General features: G+C 46.2%; 1 protein-coding gene across 1 annotated transcript in view; it reads left to right on the forward strand.

Annotated features, from left to right (window-relative positions):
- Window positions 1-18,455, forward strand: part of ADAMTS15 (ADAM metallopeptidase with thrombospondin type 1 motif 15) — a 358,149-nt gene that overhangs the window by 294,801 nt on the left and 44,893 nt on the right. Inside the window, exon 5 of the mRNA XM_086956926.1 lies at window positions 11,476-11,653. Coding sequence (XP_086813052.1) covers window positions 11,476-11,653 — 178 coding nt within the window. The remainder of the gene's footprint in view (window positions 1-11,475; window positions 11,654-18,455) is intronic.

Here is an 18,455-nt window from a genome sequence, read left to right on the forward strand (position 1 = left end):
CATTTTCTTTTGTCTATATTCTATCTAGTAGATATAATGTCTAGTCTATATTTTTGATTCGATATTTTGGCTATTAATATCGATATAACTCGATATTTTTGTAGTCTATAATATTTTTGGTCGATATTTTGTCTAGTCTATATTTTTTCCTCGATATTATGTCCAGTCTATATTTTGGATTCGATATTATGTCTGTGTACCGTTCATATAATTGGCCTCCGTGCCTTGTCAAAAAAATCTGCTGAGTCTCACTCTTACATGTATATATCAGAACTTCTATTGAGCAAACCTAGATGGGAAATAGTGTTATAATGTACAGAGTTAGGAAGAGGTTATAAGTATGCAGAAGTTCTGCTTTCAGATGCTAGGGAATACTTGAAGTAACTGAGTGATGACAGCAAAATGTTCCTCCATTAAATATCTGCTCAAATCCTTTCTAAAATGAGTACAGAATGCGTGAGTATGATCTGTGCTAAAATATTTGTCTCCATATTCTGTCTAAGTAGATTGAAAAGGCTTGCACAGTACTTTTCACTTTGGACGTGTGTGTTGCATTAGGCCTCTCAGATGTTGATTTGTTTGCCATTTATTTATTTATAAAGTTTTATATAGCGCAATAAAGATCCGTTGGGTGATGTGAAAGTTGCTGTTGCCTCGATGGTGCTGAGTTTTAACGGGGTTAACCCATAAAACTACCCGACCTGGGTCAAGATAACAGTACATTCAAGAAATGGTTGTGGTAGTTCTTTAAAATTTGGCCATGTAAAGACAGACAATTCATCACAGAGGCGCAACTAGAGCCAAATTTCGGGGGGGCTAAGAAAAAACTTTCGGGGGGGGGGGGGGGCTGAACCTTTAATCAGTAGGCAGAGTGGAGCTGCAGGGGCTCTTAGAAGGGTTGAAACAACTGCAAGGCCTAATTAACATTCGAATGGTCTTTTAAAGACCTTTGAAACATTCAGTGTGGCTCTGTGTGTGCCCGGGATCTGTCTCATCCCGGGCTGCCACACACGACGGGGGGGGGGGGCTGAAGCCCGGTGAGTCTAATGGGTGTTGCGCACCTGATTCACCGCAAAACGATTCTGATTGTATTCAACAGAAAAGAGGATTTTTATTTTCATAAGTTATGCATTCATTAAATGCTCTTATAATTCAAAGCAATAATGTTACTCCATGTTTCGACTTAGATATATTCATAGTGCATGTAATATTTACAGTGCTCACAATGTGATAGAGAAGAGACATGTATTTGGGTAATGGGGGTGAGTAGATGAGTGAGAGACATGCGCACAGTTGCATTCATATACATTAAAACCTTTACAGCCTAGTGTTGGTCCATAGTTCCACCATATTTATAACACATAGGTACATATTAATCGGCTTATTCGATTCCTATGGGTTTGAGGGTGTGTGGTAGTCCAAGTTTCAACCCCTGTTGGAAAGAGGGTGGTTTGTTCCTCAATGTGGGGACTTCATCAGGACAGGGTTGTGTAGGGAGCACCTGGAAATAACATAAATGATTCAGTGCATGAAGTGCAATGTGGTGAAAAAGTCAAGTCGGTAACCCTGTAGGAACCTACTTGTGGTAGGATGAAACAATAAATGAACGATCCTAGGGGGCGTTCAGTAGCTCCTTGGCATCTGTAGTGGGATAAAAGGTCTCAGTGTTACAATGAGGTGGCGACAATCAGGGAACCTCATGTACTCTGTGTGTGGTTCATAGACTCACTTTCAAGAACAACAGTATTCCGGGGTAGTGAATCTCCCGATGTACGTTGCAATCAGTCAACAGGACAGGGTCTGTGGAGAAGAGACAGGGGGTGTGGATCATGGACAAAATGGATCGGATTATAGATACATTATGGCTTAGTGCTCATTAGGTTATTGAATCAGGCTTAACAGAAAGGAAATACAACCCCATAACTAATAGGGTGCAGGTACGGATAGATTCCCTTGCTGTGGTTGATTGAAAAAGGATTACGCAGCCACGGTGAGGTAAGCAATAAACATACGTAAAATGCCTCCATGAACCGTGCTCGTAGGTCTCCTGTAGAACTCAATGCCAATATATAGCACGAACTTCGGGATGGTCAAAATTAGTGTTGCAACCACTCAAGATTAAGGTTAGGAGTCTGGTGAAAACAGCACGTTATTCTGCCTGCCTGCCAGGGGAAAGAACTAGTGTTAAATGGGTCCTGGGGGGGGGGGCGACCGAAGGGAGGCCTTCCCCGCCCGGGGAAATTTGGGGCCGGGGGAAAGGGGGGGAAAGGGGGTAGAAATAGCGCCGCCCGGGAACAGCTCCAGGTTTTGGTAGCTTTTGGGCTGGGGGGTGGGGCTTGGTGGGGCTTCCTCTGGGCTGGGCGGTGGTTTCCGCCCGGACCGCGGCAGAGACACCATTTTAAGGTGAGGTGTCTCGGCCGCCGGGCGGGGGGTGGTGTTGGGGACAATTTTTTGGCTTGGGACACTTTTGCTGGACTTTAGCTGGACTTTGTTTTTGGGAAAGCCTCGCTGCGACGGCGCACGGACTGTGCACGGAGATCGCCGGCGTTTGGCAAGGCTCGATGGCACCGTGGAGAATGCAGCAACGTCAGAGGCGACCTGTGGAACTGCTGATAATGGCGCTGGATTTCCAGGTGCAGGTACAGGCCGGAACCATCGCTGGAGGTCAGGGAGCTCGGGTGAGCAGCTTGCGGCTCCACCGGCCGAGCGGATGGGCCTGTTCTGCCTGGTGCGGGCGGTCAGGCTCCCACGTGGGACTAGGTGAGTCCCGCTGCCCCTACCCGATGGGTCTGTACGGCCGCCGGGGTTTCAATGTGGGGCAGGGGAGAAGACTGCCGGCTGTGCTTCTCGGAGGATTTGTGGGGTCTGACTGCTCTCTCTGCGCAAGGGGAATATTCAGTTTAGCTGCATGACTTTGGGTGTTGATGGTGAGGTACTGTGGGGGGTGGTAATGGGGTGCTGTGGGGGGGAAGATGTGATGCACTTGGCTCGTATTTCGGTAGGCAGCTTGTTATTGTGGGCGCCCTGTTAGAGGATAAGGGGGGACTAGTGGGCTGTGGTACACGTGGTTTGTGGTATGAGCATTGTGGCGGTAATGGTGGGTTGGAAACGTAGCATTGCGGTGCTAGAAAAATAATAGGGTAATGCGTTGTAGTGCATATCCTGGGGTGGGTAGCGGACACAGAGGTGGATGGAGTGGCACTGAAGGGGATAGCATGGTGCGGTGGGGTGGTAGTGGTGTGGCTGGCATGGCCCCGTGATGGGCTCTGGGTGTTCTGACAGACTGCGAGGTGGCCGTTCGCGGAATTCCGGGCACTGTTTTTGGCGGGAGGGCACTGGGGGGCAATGGCGAGTGACGCCTCAGAGTTTCTGTCAGCTCTGCGAGTAACGCAAATGAAGGGGAAATAGGCGGCAACCGCTGAACTGCATCCTTTGGGACGGATTTCGTTGTACAGTGGAACTTGCATAATGTGGGGGGCTGTATTCTCGGGGCAGCGAATTGGCGGTGTGAACAGTGCAGGACCTCATGGCTATTCAGTGTGTGTATTCTGTTGATTTTGCCCGAGTGCGGCTAGGATGTCACTGACAATGGGGGAGTTGTTTTGACAGTGGAGAGTCCACCTGGCGGAATGTGGTACCCCGGTGACAGAGGACCATCTTTCCCCCGTACATGATGTCAGTATCAAATTGTAGGTATGGGTCCAAATGCCCCAGCACAGAACTTGTTCATGAATGTGCCACGCACGAGGCGGGCGCTCTTGACAGTTATGGAAGTAATGGGTTTGAGGGCCTTTAACGTCGAGAGCTGTATTCATTTTCCCTGTTCGATAACGCACACATTCATCAGAGGATCGCTGACCATTACAGAACGCAGACATGCCAGGCACCGAAAGCGGAAGGGACACGTATGCAAGACTAGGGCAGGACGGACCGCTTAAAGCACATGGGAAGTTTACAGACAAACTGTTTCTGGCCCTTAATGGGCGAAGGGGATTTAAGGCCCAATTATACTGTTCTAAAGTCTGAGGTATAAAGCATGGCAAACACGAGTGACGCAAGCATGCTGGTTGATGGTTTTCCACTATAGTTCAGAGTGACCTTTCACGACCCATGGGACTACAGGATTAGGGAGTTCCGAGGAGGCTTGTACCACTAAAAGGTGTGTTGTTTGTGGGGACAGTTCTTAACCCGATGACCTCATGTTTGTCCATATGGGTATCCATCACATTCCTGATCACCATTGTCATCTGGGTTTTTACGTGCCTTCGCTACACTATGCCTAGATATTTTATATTTTCGTAATATTGTCTCACATGCAACAGTCATCATATTTTCTATTTCTAGTGACATTCACAGCACCGCCTTTATAGACAATGTCTTTGGTCTCGCTGCGCCATTATTGAGTTTTCTCTCTATGCATAGGTTACCTGGACGAGTATGGCATCTCTTAGGTTAAGGTAGGGAGGAGATCTCTTCCATATACAGTGGGAAAGTTTGAGTACATCCGGCCTTGGTTAGTAGTGATATCTGGGGGTCATGAACACGAACATAGTGTTTTCCCGACTTCTTAGTATGAGGAATATGGCTCTGTTGGGCGCCTAACTTGCGTAGGCCTAGTGCGCTCATTCCCTCAGAAGCGGAACATGGAGCATATGGCCTTGCATCCCTTCGTCTAGCATGAGCGATGTAATTGCACTGCCAGGACTAATGTAATTTACTTTATTGAAGTGGGGGGGTCCGCATGTTTCTGAAGTTGCGAAAGATTGGGTAAGTGGAGAGTAGAGCGGGATCACATGCTTGGCTACCCAGGTATGGGGTTTGTACTTAATGTGAAATGCCGCCTTTTACCCCTGTCGAGGTGCTGGAGCGCTTTTCAGGGGGTAGCTTGCTACTCCGCCACCTTTAAAGGATTTGGTATAGTGAAATGTGGAGGTGATTGATTGGTGGATAGGTGAGTGAATTTCTTGGGTTTCAAGGGGATTGTGAGAGGATAGTAGAGGGACAGAAGTTTTTGCGTTTAGGTAGCGCACGTATAGTCTGTTAACGCAAGGGCCATAAAAGACCGGATTGAAAGGCAACTCTTGGTACAGTTGGTGCTACACGGCTTTTCGGTGGGAGCAATGCGGAGTTGCACTTTGCGCCTCCGTTCAGGAAATATACTTACTTCGGGGCCCGGGTTCCTGTTCTTGCATTTTGGGTTAGAATCCCCAGTTATAAAAGGTACACATACTTTCCTTTACAGTTTGTGTAGGGCTGATCTTTTCTATGCAAAGGTGCATTGCGGAGTACCACGCTGATATCTTCTGTGGGACCATGGTATTAGTGTGAAACAAGGGGGCAAGCGCATAGAGTTTATGACGGTGACAATTTTTACAGTTGAAGGTCTACAGGGAACATCATAACAAAATATCTGCGGTTGCGCTTGTGGATACGGCAGACGAAATTATCGTTTCAATTGGCCGCGGGCATTGCGAGTCGCGCGTGGGTGAGAGGCACGTTTTTTCCCTTGTTATTGGTGTGGAACAGGGAGGCAAGCTCATGAAATTTATAGGAGTGTCACTTTTCACAGTTGAAGTCCTGGAGTGCACAACCTTACCGAATAACTGCACAGGCGCTTGGGAATACGGCAAACAAACTTGACGTTCCAGGGGCCGCGGGTGTTTCGAGTCGCGCGGGATAGGGGTACGTTCTTTGCAGTGGGCTTTTCCCTGGCGGACAGGCTCTGGGGGGTGACGCACTGTGTGGAGGACTTCTTTCTGGGCGCCAGAGAGGAAGCACGGTCCCAGGTCAGTGTGGTCATTCTACGTAGTGAGCTCGACTCCGTGGCCAGGGAGCGCGCCCGCCGGAGGACAGGGGGGGTCACAACGCGTAGGGGGGGGTCTGATGCCGAACGGTGCCGCTGCTAGGTCAGGGGCTGCGGGGTATGGTAGGTGACGGGGGGGTTGGGGGGCACTGGGCAGGGGTTTCTTCCTGGCGGACGGGCGCAGGTGTGGGACACGCATACGGAGGGCTTCTCTCTGGTGGGACGGCCGGCTTCGGCGGACTGCCTGCGGGCGCAGAGAGGCTTCTCAGGCCTGGTGTGGACCGGGGGCCCTGGGCGCCAGAGAGGGGGCACGGCCCCGTTTAGTGCGGCATACCTGTAGGGAGCTCGATTCCGTGGACAGGAAGCACGCCCCGGAAGGGGGGGTGACGTCGACGGAGGGCATGGCCCTATACGATGAGTGACAGGGGGCATGGCCCTATACATTGATGACGAAGGGCATGGCCCTATACATTGGTGCCGGAGGGCATGGCCCTATACATTGGTGACGGGGGCATGGCCCCATACTTTGGTGACGAAGGGCATGGCCCTAGACAGTGGGGACAGAGGGCATGGCCCTATACATTGGTGACGGAGGGCATGGCCCTATACATTGGTGACGGAGGGCATGGCCCTATACATTGGTGACGGAGGGCATGGCCCTATACAGTGGGGACGGAGGGCATGGCCCTATACATTGGTGACGGAGGGCATGGCCCTATACAGTGGTGACGGAGGGCATGGCCCTATACAGTGGTGACGGAGGGCATGGCCCTATACAGTGGTGACGAAGGGCATGGCCCTATACCTTGGTGACGGAGGGCATGGCCCTATACATTGGTGACGGAGGGCATGGCCCTATTCATTAATGACGGAGGGCATGGCCCTATACATTGGTGTCGGAGGGCGTGGCCCTATACATTGGTGACGGAGGGCATGGCCCTATATGTGGTGACGGAGAGCATGACCCTATGCAGTGGGACGGAGGGCATGGCCCTGTGGGGAGGGGGAGGACCTGCCGGCAGGTCGGAGGCATGGACCGGACAGCACGTGGCTGGAGTGGGGTCCGCGGCATTCCAGATCGTTCGGGGGTGGTTCTGCCCACGGGGTCGTACGGCACGTACCGGTTAAGGGGGGGTCCTAGGGGGGGGTCGAGGGCCGTTAGCACGTCCCTCGAGTGGCGGTTCTTTCTAATGTATGGGGGAAGAGCAGGAGAACTGTTTGGATTATCGGGGGGTAGGTCAAGCACAATAAAGTATTTAGCCAGGTAGAGAGGCAAATTGACGTTATGGCAATTGTTACTGTTGTGGATTGTGGTAAGCAGTTAGGGGAGGGGGTGGGGGTGAGGCAGGAAATTACATATTCATGAGGTGTAGATTGTGCGGCGCAGGCCAAGGATGTTATTGTGTAGAATGCACCTGCTTCCAATAAAGCGGCCTTTATCACACTTACATTGAGCCTCGGGTCGGTGCTTTCTTCCCCCCCCCCCCTTTTCGCCAATGGGCCCCAATGGGTCCTGGGGGGGGGGGGGCCGACCGAAGGGAGGCCTTCCCCGCCCGGGGAAATTTGGGGCCGGGGGAAAGGGGGGGAAAGGGGGTAGAAATAGCGCCGCCCGGGAACAGCTCCAGGTTTTGGTAGCTTTTGGGCTGGGGGGTGGGGCTTGGTGGGGCTTCCTCTGGGCTGGGCGGTGGTTTCCGCCCGGACCGCGGCAGAGACACCATTTTAAGGTGAGGTGTCTCGGCCGCCGGGCGGGGGGTGGTGTTGGGGACAATTTTTTCCCTCCCACCCTCCCTGGGCATGATTCGGGGGGGGGGGGGCAAGGTCTGGCATCTCTTCTTACGGGGGAGCTCCCTTTGCGGGGGATTTTGGGGGTGACGGGGAATTTGGGCCGTGTTTTGTTGGAGGCTGGTGCATACAAGGGGTTTTTGGATTGGGTGGGAGGGGGGGTTTTCGCATGTCGCTGGAGCAGGTGTGGGGGTGCATTTTGTATGTAGGGGCGGTTCTTTCTAATGTATGGGGGAAGAGCAGGAGAACTGTTTGGATTATCGGGGGGTAGGTCAAGCACAATAAAGTATTTAGCCAGGTAGAGAGGCAAATTGACGTTATGGCAATTGTTACTGTTGTGGATTGTGGTAAGCAGTTAGGGGAGGGGGTGGGGGTGAGGCAGGAAATTACATATTCATGAGGTGTAGATTGTGCGGCGCAGGCCAAGGATGTTATTGTGTAGAATGCACCTGCTTCCAATAAAGCGGCCTTTATCACACTTACATTGAGCCTCGGGTCGGTGCTTTCTTCCCCCCCCCCCCCCCTTTTCGCCAATGGGCCCCAATATGTCCATCTCATTATCAGATACATTAAAAATGCCGAAGACACATTTTGTATGCAGGGCTCTTACCTCGCTCGTGTCTTCACTCGGATTGCCAAACCGTCCGTTCGATAAAGCTCACGTAGAAGAGAGCTTGAAGGAGGGGGCGTGTCTACATCACGCGGTGCCGCCGCTAGGTGCTAGGTGGAGGCTCGTCTCTTCTCTAACCAATGGGCACTACGGATGAACTGTGTTGGCTTGGAGCAAGTTACCCTGGTAACAAGGGTTTGCTCAATCAGTGAGATAGCGAAACTTAGCAGTATTACATTTTTAATTATGAGAGAGGAGCAATGTAAACCGGCAGTAACTACCGGGTCAACCCAGCAGGTCGTGTCTGTACAGATTGATGCAGGCATACGCTGATTGTGCTTCAGGGTTAAAGACAATATATCAGTGAGTACATACTTCCTTTAAAACAAACCAAGTATAGTTGCTGTACATATGTAGCTAGTAAAGGACAAATTATCGATATGCTTAGACACCTTGGAACCTGGACTCCATTTATACATGTGAATTACGATGTTATGTAAAACTCTACAGATATTGCAGTACAGTACATGAAAGTCCAAGTCGAGGTAATATAGAACATGGAAAGATTACCAAATCTAGGTATGGTTATACATACATCGCAGTTATAGGAGGTATCATGTATCGTTGTAGTTCATGTCAAAGAAACCTTATAGGTATAATCAATACTGAATCCATGGGGTTGCACATAAAGTGCTACCGTTGACTAGTCACATATTCTCGTGCGGCACAGGTTGGCCACAGGCCAATGGGTCTGGGTCATGGTAAAATAATCGCATTGGACACAATTATGCATACAACATTGTGACAAAACGAGTCATGTGTCGTTATGTGGCATTTCCAAAAAAGGCCCTTGCCTTACAATTGTGATAATACTGAAACTTATGGGATCATCTTCCCAACCTAGGTGTGAGCTGGAACCGAGTGTTATATGTGATTAGTGTCCGTTCTATCATGGCTACTCTAGGTGTGGTGTAGAGACCTGGGTATTCACTTATTTTGATTGTAGGCCTGCCATTTGGGCATATGTGGCGTCCAGTTCGTTTAGACCATTGGTCACTGTGTCTAGTAAATGCATCCACTTGCATTCCCTGACATTCAAGATTGGTCTGAGATGACCTCCTCTTTGGCCTAGGGCTACTTTCTCCAACACTACCATTTTAGTGCTTCCGGGCTGTGCTTTTGGGTACAGAAATGTTCAACCAAGGGGACTCCCACTGTTTGACATCTGATTCGACTACAGTGCTGTAGGATCCGGTTTTTCACCTTTTGCTTAGTCTGTCCCACGTACATTAAACCACACGGGCAAAGGATAGCGTATATCACATCACTGGTATTGCAGCTAGTGTGTGACTTGAGGTTGATGGTATGGTTTCTGTAGATTAGGGTCTTAGTTTCTAGGCACATTGAGCATGCTTTGCATTTTGCACATTTGTAGTGGCCTACTACCTCCGGTAGTTTCCACATTGTCTGAATCGTTGGGGCAGGAGGTGTTTCCAGTAATGAGCGGACCACATGGTCTCTAATGTTCTTGGCCTTTTTAAAGGCGTGCATTTGAGGTTCAGGCACTTCTATGGTCTCTGAGACCAAGCCCCAGTGTCTATTGATTGTCCTTTTGATATCATTGCTCCTTGTGCAGTGTGTGGTTACAGATATCAACCTGTCTTCTCCTGTGGTGCGTTTTTTGGGCGTCAGTAAGTTTTCTCTATCGTTATACCAGGCCCTCTTTCTGGCTCTTTTGACCAGTCTTTTGGGGTATCCTCTTTCTTGGAGGTGGGAGATAAGCTCGTCTGATTCTTTGAAAAAGTCTTCTTTCAATGAGCAGTTCCTCCTGATCCTGAGGAACTGCCCGATAGGTAGGTTATCATGGAGTCCTCTTGTGTGGTGGCTTGTATATCTAAGCAAAGCGCCTCTCTATGCTGGTTTCCTGTATAAGGTGGTATACAAGTGATCATCCTTGACTTTTATACTGATGTCCAAGAAATCAATGGTGTCTTTGTCATATTGCATGGTAAACTTGATGACTTCGGATTGTGAGTTTAGCCAAGTGAAGAAGGATGTCAGGTCCTGTTCCTCTTCTGTCCATAAAAGTAACACGTCATCGATATACCTTTGCCATTCGGTGATGTTGTTCCTGTATGGGTTGGCGAGTGATAATATGTAGTTCTGTGCAAAATTATCCATGAAAAGGATAGCCAAGTCTGGGGCGAAGGCAGCCCCCATCGCCACACCTTTGTTCTGAATGAAGAATTCTTTTTGGAATACAAAAAAGTTTTTGGTCATTGCCACCTCCAGAAGTTCTATTATAAATTTGGTGGGAACAGTGGCGGGTTGTGACCTTCTTTGCAAGGCTCTTGTTATTGATTCCAAGGCAGGTGATTGTGGGATGCTCGTGTAGAGCGAGACGATGTCCATCGTGACCAGTATTTGCTTGCTCTTGTCAAATACCATATTATCTACTAGGTTAATCGCTTGCATAGTATCTCTCAGATATGTTGGAGTTGTTTCTGCGAGTGGTTTGAGGAAGAAGTCCACATATTTACAGACCGGTTCCAAGAGGAACCCACAACCAGATATTATTGGTCTTCCTGGCAGTTTCCGGGGGTTCTTGTGTACTTTGGGTAAAGTATAGATGGTAGGAATTCTAGGCTGGTCTACATTGATGTATTTATATTCCTTGTTGGTAAGGAATCCTGCTTCCTTTCCTCTTTTCGTGATGTCTTGAATTCTCATCCTGATTTCCGGTGTATAGCTGGTTCCATCTCTCAACTGTGAATAGATCTCCTGATCGTGCAGCAGGTTTTGACTATAATGCAGACATGTACATCAGTCTAGTCCTGGAAGTAGAAGGGTGATATGGTTGTACTTCCTAAGTCCTCTGGTGAGCCAGATCCACCCCTAGCGCCATTCCACCCAGTAGCTTCACCTCTAAATGATAAGCATTAGTAAATTGTCTGAAACGTTCTCACTCCTGTAACCATTTGAAGGAACTTGCATAGTGCAAGCCTCATAGGTAAGCAATGCTATAATATATATCAATTGGGTGAAGGAATGATGCAAGGTTGTGACATTCTACTGTTCACTATTGTAGTGTCCAGCATTAAACCTGGCACACTTCAATGTAGACTTCTACTACCACTGGCTCATCATTCGATGCACAGTTGGAGAAGCAAATGTTGGTTTTATTGTGCTTCTTCTCAGCCTCACTATATGATGTTGGCGACGAGCCAACATCAGCAGACGTGCCATATTTCATTGTGTGCTTGTTTGGCTTCTTCTTCAGATGGATGGTAACTGGGGGAGGTGGAGCCCTTATGGGCAGTGCTCCCGAACATGCGGCGGGGGAGTCCAGCTGGCCAAGCGGGAATGTGACAACCCTCCACCCTCCAATGGAGGCAACTTCTGCGAGGGGCTTCGCGTAAAGTACCGCTCATGTGGACTGGAACCCTGCCGTGACACAGGTGAGGAATGCTGCAGAAAGACATGGCTCATGCATACCTCTCAACCTTTTTGTTTCTCCGTGGAGGGTGGGAGAGTTGTATTTGAGGCAATCCCATTGAAGTCAATGAATATGAAAACATTTTTGGAAGGAGAGTTTTCAAAGCAGGTAATGTAGTTTATGAATATGGGAGGCATTTCCTTTGTTCGGAGGGTCAAAAAAGGAGACCCCCTCGCAATGAGCTTGAGTTCAAAGTTATGCCCATGGCCTATGCAGGCCAGTGGAGGATGTACTTGGTAGTAGACTACTGGGTAGTTAAAGCAAAGCGCCTTGAAGCTTGATGTTTATGGCATTGTAGTGCTATACAAAAAAGCCTGAATAAAAAAGATATAATTGCATGCACTAAAACTGAGATGCTTTACTATGCATTGCATAGAAAGTGAAGTGGTGTAGGAAAAGTGGCATGCTAGGGTGTGTTAGGATCAAATGGAGTTCAGAGTGAGAAGGAGGCCAGTGATAAGAGGAGTAGGTATACAGAAACACATTAAATGGGGAATACCCTGTGAAAGGCCACCACCACCAGGGGGCCATATTTTATGGGTGTACAATGCTTTGAGCGATGTAGAGTATCAAAGCCTCAATTGTCTCTGGCTTCAGGTTATACATTTATGTTATTACTGTGCCACTTTAAATACCGAATAGGGTTTATGGCTAGAAGGGAAATGGAGGGGTCATAGCTGATGCGTCCAACCTTTAAGGCAATACAGACAGAGGTAGAAACATATTGATGACAGACAAAGCCATAGATGGCCAACATCTATTAGCCCACATCAAATCTTAACCTTGTGTTGAATACTAGTAAAGACCTTTCCTAGCCTTACTGTACACATTTCTAACAATTAACTGACCACTAGAGGGTAAGACATACTCACAACAACACTGCTTTCATGAGGATTAGGAGACTCACACATAATACACCTCTAAATAAGAGCTAGTGGGGAGCCTGTCTCGCAACACTTGTTACTGGAGAGAAGGCACCCAAATAATAAACCATGCCATGGTTTATGGGTAGCAGATCAGGCTCATTTTGACAATAAATCCCTGTGAAGACCGAGATATCCGAAGTACAGTTATATGGAGCATAAAAGGTAGGACATTGCATTCACTCTTCCAGAGATAGAGTATCCGGCTTAAATATCAAGATCAATAGAGTGAATGTACTGTCAGTCCTATTGTTCCTCTCACTTTGCTCAGATGTGTTTAATTAAAGAATGGCCAAATACTGCCCTATCTTAAAATCTAATTTGGTGAGTAATCATCCGGGGTAAAATTACTGTTAGTGGTATTTGCATGACTGGTATCTTTAACTAATTTACTGCTGTCTAGCCCTCTGTAGAGAAAATATTTCCTAAAGTGATGGAATTTACTGACCAAAATAGGATCAACTCTGGCCTGAGTTTAGGTAACCTCATTACCACAGCCCACAATGTGAATCATTGAAAGTTCATAGTCACTAAGATTCATGAGTGATTTGCTTTTTTGAGCCCTGTTGCTGCATCTAAATGAAAATACATTTCTTTGGTCAGATGTAGCTTTATTGCCAAAAGGAAAAATCAGTGCTAGATGTTAAATTCCATACAATTCACACTAATGAAAGACGTTGGTACCACTGACTGTAGGCCTGACAGAGCATTACTGACAATAGTATTTCCTACCTAAGCAGGATCCATTTGTTCACCACAATCAATCACTCATACTGTACAAAAAGATGAGATGGAATGCTGCAAAACGAAGGTAAGAGTTACCAGGACACAGACATAAATAAGTGATGCTGCTCATTAAAGTCAAAACATTCTTCCCATTACACAGAGGAAAACAGTGAACCAACTTCACCCAAGATTACTTGGGAATGCTCTCCCTCAACGAAAATTTGAAGAAGTTTACACAAAAGTGAGTAGTTCTCAGCACGATTATCACATACAGTAGCTGAAAGGCTGTAGATTCTGGACTTACTTTGAATTACTCCATTTTGTGCCCACAAACTGAACGTTTTCCGAAAGGTGAGGGGAACTTACTCGCCTTATTAAAAATCGTAGCAAAACTGTGCATTTTGTGATAACATTTACCTAACAATTGCTTTAATAGTCGTCATTAATAAATCCAGTTAAACATTCTGGGTATGCTTTTTCATTTGGCAAATCATTAAAAAAAAGAACATAGCATTATTAATCACTTCCACTTTCTCCTTTTCTTTTGATAACTTGTTAGAGAAGACCGAGCAAAAAATGAACCGTTTGAAACAATTTTCAATATCATGCCATAGACAGCAGAGTAAGACAAATAGTAAAGTCATATAAAGCAGTGCTCTTGCTTAGATTATAGAAATGTAACAGGTTCATGCAGCCCCCACCCCCACAAAAAAAGGCAGAAACTGGGCATGAGTGATGAGTTGTGTACCCTGCCTGAATGCCTTGGATAAATGTAATCTGGATTAAAGTTGCACCTCTCGTTGTAGTACGACGGGCACATATTAGCTAGATCCATTTTGTTCTCTATGTTGCTCTCTTCTTTAATCCCCTTGTCAGGTACTCGTTGTTAATTAAAATTATGTTACTCAGGCATGCCCTCCTCAAAGAGAGAGCTACAAATGTTTCCACTAGTAGCAACCTCAATCTTCAAGTCATACAGCTATATCCCCCCTCAGTTGTCAATGCAATCTCAGGGCTTGGACGCTCCCGGGCAGCCATGCTCTATAGAAATCCCGCTTTCATTTCATTTCATTTCATTTCATATCACCCAGCAAGCTGTAAACAGTATGTGCAATTACAGATATTTTTCTGTGAGCGTATGTGGTTCACTGCTAAAGCGGTCATTTAAAGTCTGGCATACAATCTGTCAGCACTCCAGGTCAGTTGATGCTACAGTCTCTGCTCCCAATCTGGAATATTGCTTGCCCGACGTATTGAACTCAACCTGCCTGGCAGGGATCATGGCAGCTTTGCTGGATCAGCCACTGCCAGTTTCGTTGAAGGCAGAAATCCTTTGCCAAGTTTGATGCACCCATTCAACAAACGAATTTGTTTTCTGAAAATAAACTCCATAAGTAGGAGCGTGTTCTGGAAAAACAAAAAAGGTAGTAACCCTGAAATACTGGGCGTTTTCTCTAGAGGTGGGCGGAATTCATAGAGCTTGATTCTGCTGAACCATGTGGAATTACCTTAAAATATTCACCAGATTCTGTGACTGGGTGGAGTGGGTATTTAGTGCTATTTTCTTGGCATAACATGGACCCTCACATCCAAAAATGGATATGAGGCTGCATTGGGCATATCCTAATACCATCCATTGCCCTTGCATACTATACAGTGATTTTTAATTACTACAGAGTATATAAAGGCAGCGAATAGCATTCAGTGGTTTCTAAACATTAGAAACCACTGCATTTTACTCTTCACCTGCTCCTTACATAGTTTGCAGTGATTTCAAATGTGGATCACTACAAAGTATACAAAGCACTGAGTAGTATGCAGTGGATTTTAACTTTAAAAACATTACATCTTTTTTTATTCTGCCAGCGGAGCGGCGTAATTTTAATTTATCAGCAATTCCGCATTAGAAGAGCAACTCAGAATTACCAAAATTCCTAAGATTTTGGCGGCAGAATTGAAAATTCCACCCAGGCCTAGTTTTCTCCCAGAGTATGGAGACACTTTCTGCTATTTCCTGTTCAGGCCATCAAAAGTTCTCTGCTGGTCCTCAACAGGAGAAATGTACTCTGAATAGACAACCTTAAAAAGGGAGGTCGTTCTATTATACTATTAAGATGTAGACACACAGGTAAGGAAATAAGTTTATTCTCCTGTCAGCAGGATAAAGAAACCTCCTTTGCTTCACCGATACCCACAAGCCAACTGCCACCCACTCACCACAATTCCAGAACCCATCCCCTTATGCATTCTATGCATTATTTCAGAGTGTGTTGCAACAAGACACTGGAAGAGTGCACCCCAACACATCTTCCCCCTTTTATAATAAATAGGTAAAAATAATTCTCAATACAATAAATACACAGCACAAGGGGAAATCCCTGTATAAAATAAATAAACAGAAACAGATTAAATATAAATACACAACATGAGGAATGAAGACTTTATATATATTTCAGCTTTTAGACTCTTATTCACATAACTTACCAATGTTCTTATTGTTATGGCAAAACATAGAATCTGGTACATAAACTGGTAGCCCTGGAAGACAAGGGTTTTCCTTTATCCACTCGTTCGTCATGTTCATCACCTTTTTCCAGAACATATTCTCCGACTCATTCTTGTGGTGCTAACGAGACACCCCAATTTCACCCTTGTTCCACTACCTTCCATCCTCCAATTTTACAGCACTACTTTCATGGGTTAGGAGAACCTTGATTCCCACTTACTTAGAATTCTCGAACACTTCACCCTCACAATATCACCTACAGTCACCCTCAGTTCCTTGGCCCCCTGCTTGAGTCATATCTCATCATAATTATTCTGTGCTTTAACTCTTGTCTTACACACATCCTTTATTTTATTTTCAGGAATCCCAAACTCACCCATCCACCTCCTCAACATTTTAAAAGTAGGCACATGTCCCCTCAACAAAATGAACAGTGGCACTTCATGTCTGCTTTAGCTGTGGTGAGCACGGCATACAACAGTTTTATAAGTTCCAGCTTTCAGTGCAATCCATTGGCCTTAGACAATTGTACATTTTCTTGATGACTCAAATCTATTATCGAGACCATTGCTCCAAGGGTGATAAAGAAAGTTTGTGGTGTGTTTAATACCCATAAACCCCCCCCCAAAAATCCTCAAATTGTGCCGATGTAAATTGACATTGGTTGTTGGAAAGCACTTCATCTGGAACCTCTTCCCTGGCAAATAAGTACTCAAGGAATTCTATCTCACATCGAAGTTAGAAACTTTCACAAACGTGACTTTTTGGCCCATGACTATAGTAATCCATAAGAACGATGCCATATGCAGAAACTCCACTGGACAACGTCATTGGGCCTATAATGTCAAATGCCAGTTTTGCCCATGCTTTACTGGGAACTTCAACTGCCTCCACTGTGTGAGGAACAGCCACCTGTGACTTGTCACTCATTGCACAACACATGTAGTCTCTCCATCTGCTTATCTACACCAGGCCACCAGAAGTTCTCCCTAACTCTCCTTTTCATAGCCTGCATGCCTATGTGGCCCGGTTGAGCCAATGTGAGCACTTTGTTCCTCATAGCTTCGGGAACTACAAGCAAAGTGGCATGAAATAATAATCCTTGACAACAGAAATGTATTTGTACTTTCTGACTGCACTATCCTCAGTACTCCCTCTCAACACACCCTTGCTTCTGCCCTTCATGACCTCCTTGACCTCCTGGTCCTCCTCATACACATTCCACTAGTCTTGTTTCAATATGCCACCTTCTGAGTGGCTCTCTATACTGCAAATGACCTCAGAGTCACCATCCTTCTCTTCCTCATCACCCACATTCTCTTCACTACCAGGTGATCTGGACAGACAGCATGCTAACATATTCTTCTTCCCGGGCACATACTGAACCTTAAAATTGTGTTCTTGAAGTCTGTGTTGCCATTTGGCAATCCTGGGAGTTGCTCAGTCTCTACCTTTGTGGTAAACAATTGGACCCAAGGCTTGTGGTCCACTCCTTCAGTGAACCTTAAGCCCCATAAACGAGGCTTGAAATGGACATTGCCCCACCAACAGGCTAGTGCCTCCCGTTCAATAATGGAATAAGTTGACTGAGCTCCCCCTCAGCCTCTGGAGGCAAATGCTGCAACCTCACCTTTGCCCCCTCTGTATTGCATAAGCACAGCTCCCAAACGTCTTTGACTGACATCAGTCATGATTATGCTATGATCCTTGGTGTCGAAGGGCTTAAGGGGAATGGCCCGAGCAACTTCTCTCTTAATTTGAGCACATTTTCAGCACGCTCAGTATTCCAAATGAATCTAGTATTCTTTTTAGAAGACCTCTTATGTGATAGATTTATGTGGCATAATTAGGCACAAACCTACCATTAAATTCAATGAGTACCTTTGAGGCGCAGGATGTCCTGCTAAATATCGCAGGGTGTGGGGTAAATGGACAAATCAATTGAATTAATTTAAAGAGGAGCCTACTGATGTATGCAATTGTTAACTTACATGTCGTAGACAATGAACGGGATGATTACCGGTAATCCATAAGCTTCAATGTATCTTGTGATGGTGTGTATTACCTATCTAAATGTGTCATGCTGCTATTTGTTTGTTTAATGCAAAAATCAATAAAATGGTTTATCAAAAAAACATTCAATGATTTCCATAAAAGACCTTATTTGGTCCTTATCACCTGGAGTACAAAAATCTTCTATAGCTTTTACCAAGCTAGCCGTAGGTTCCACATACTCTGAGGACAACTTGTAACCTAAATGCTCAACAGTGAGCATGTTCAACCTTCATTTGGCAAGGCTAAGGGTACTACCTTTGCCCTTTAAAATGGACAACATTTCATGTAGTCTCTCATTATGTTGTTTCTGATTGGCACCATATACTAGAACATTGTCTTGAAAGGCCATCACCCTTGAACATTCTCACATGCTGGAAAACCGCGGAAGCAAGTCCAAAGGGCATGTGGTTGAATTGGAATAGCCCTTCTGGAGTGATAAACGTAGTGTAGTGCCTAGAATCTGGGTGCAAGTTATTCTGATGGTATGCTGATATGATATCCAAAAAACTAAACAATTTTCCTCCTTTGAGTGTAGAAGTCATCTCGTGATATTG

The sequence above is a fragment of the Lissotriton vulgaris genome, chromosome 2_1, assembly GCF_964263255.1.
Source record: "Lissotriton vulgaris chromosome 2_1, aLisVul1.2, whole genome shotgun sequence".
In the NCBI taxonomy this organism is placed as follows: Eukaryota; Metazoa; Chordata; class Amphibia; order Caudata; family Salamandridae; genus Lissotriton; species Lissotriton vulgaris.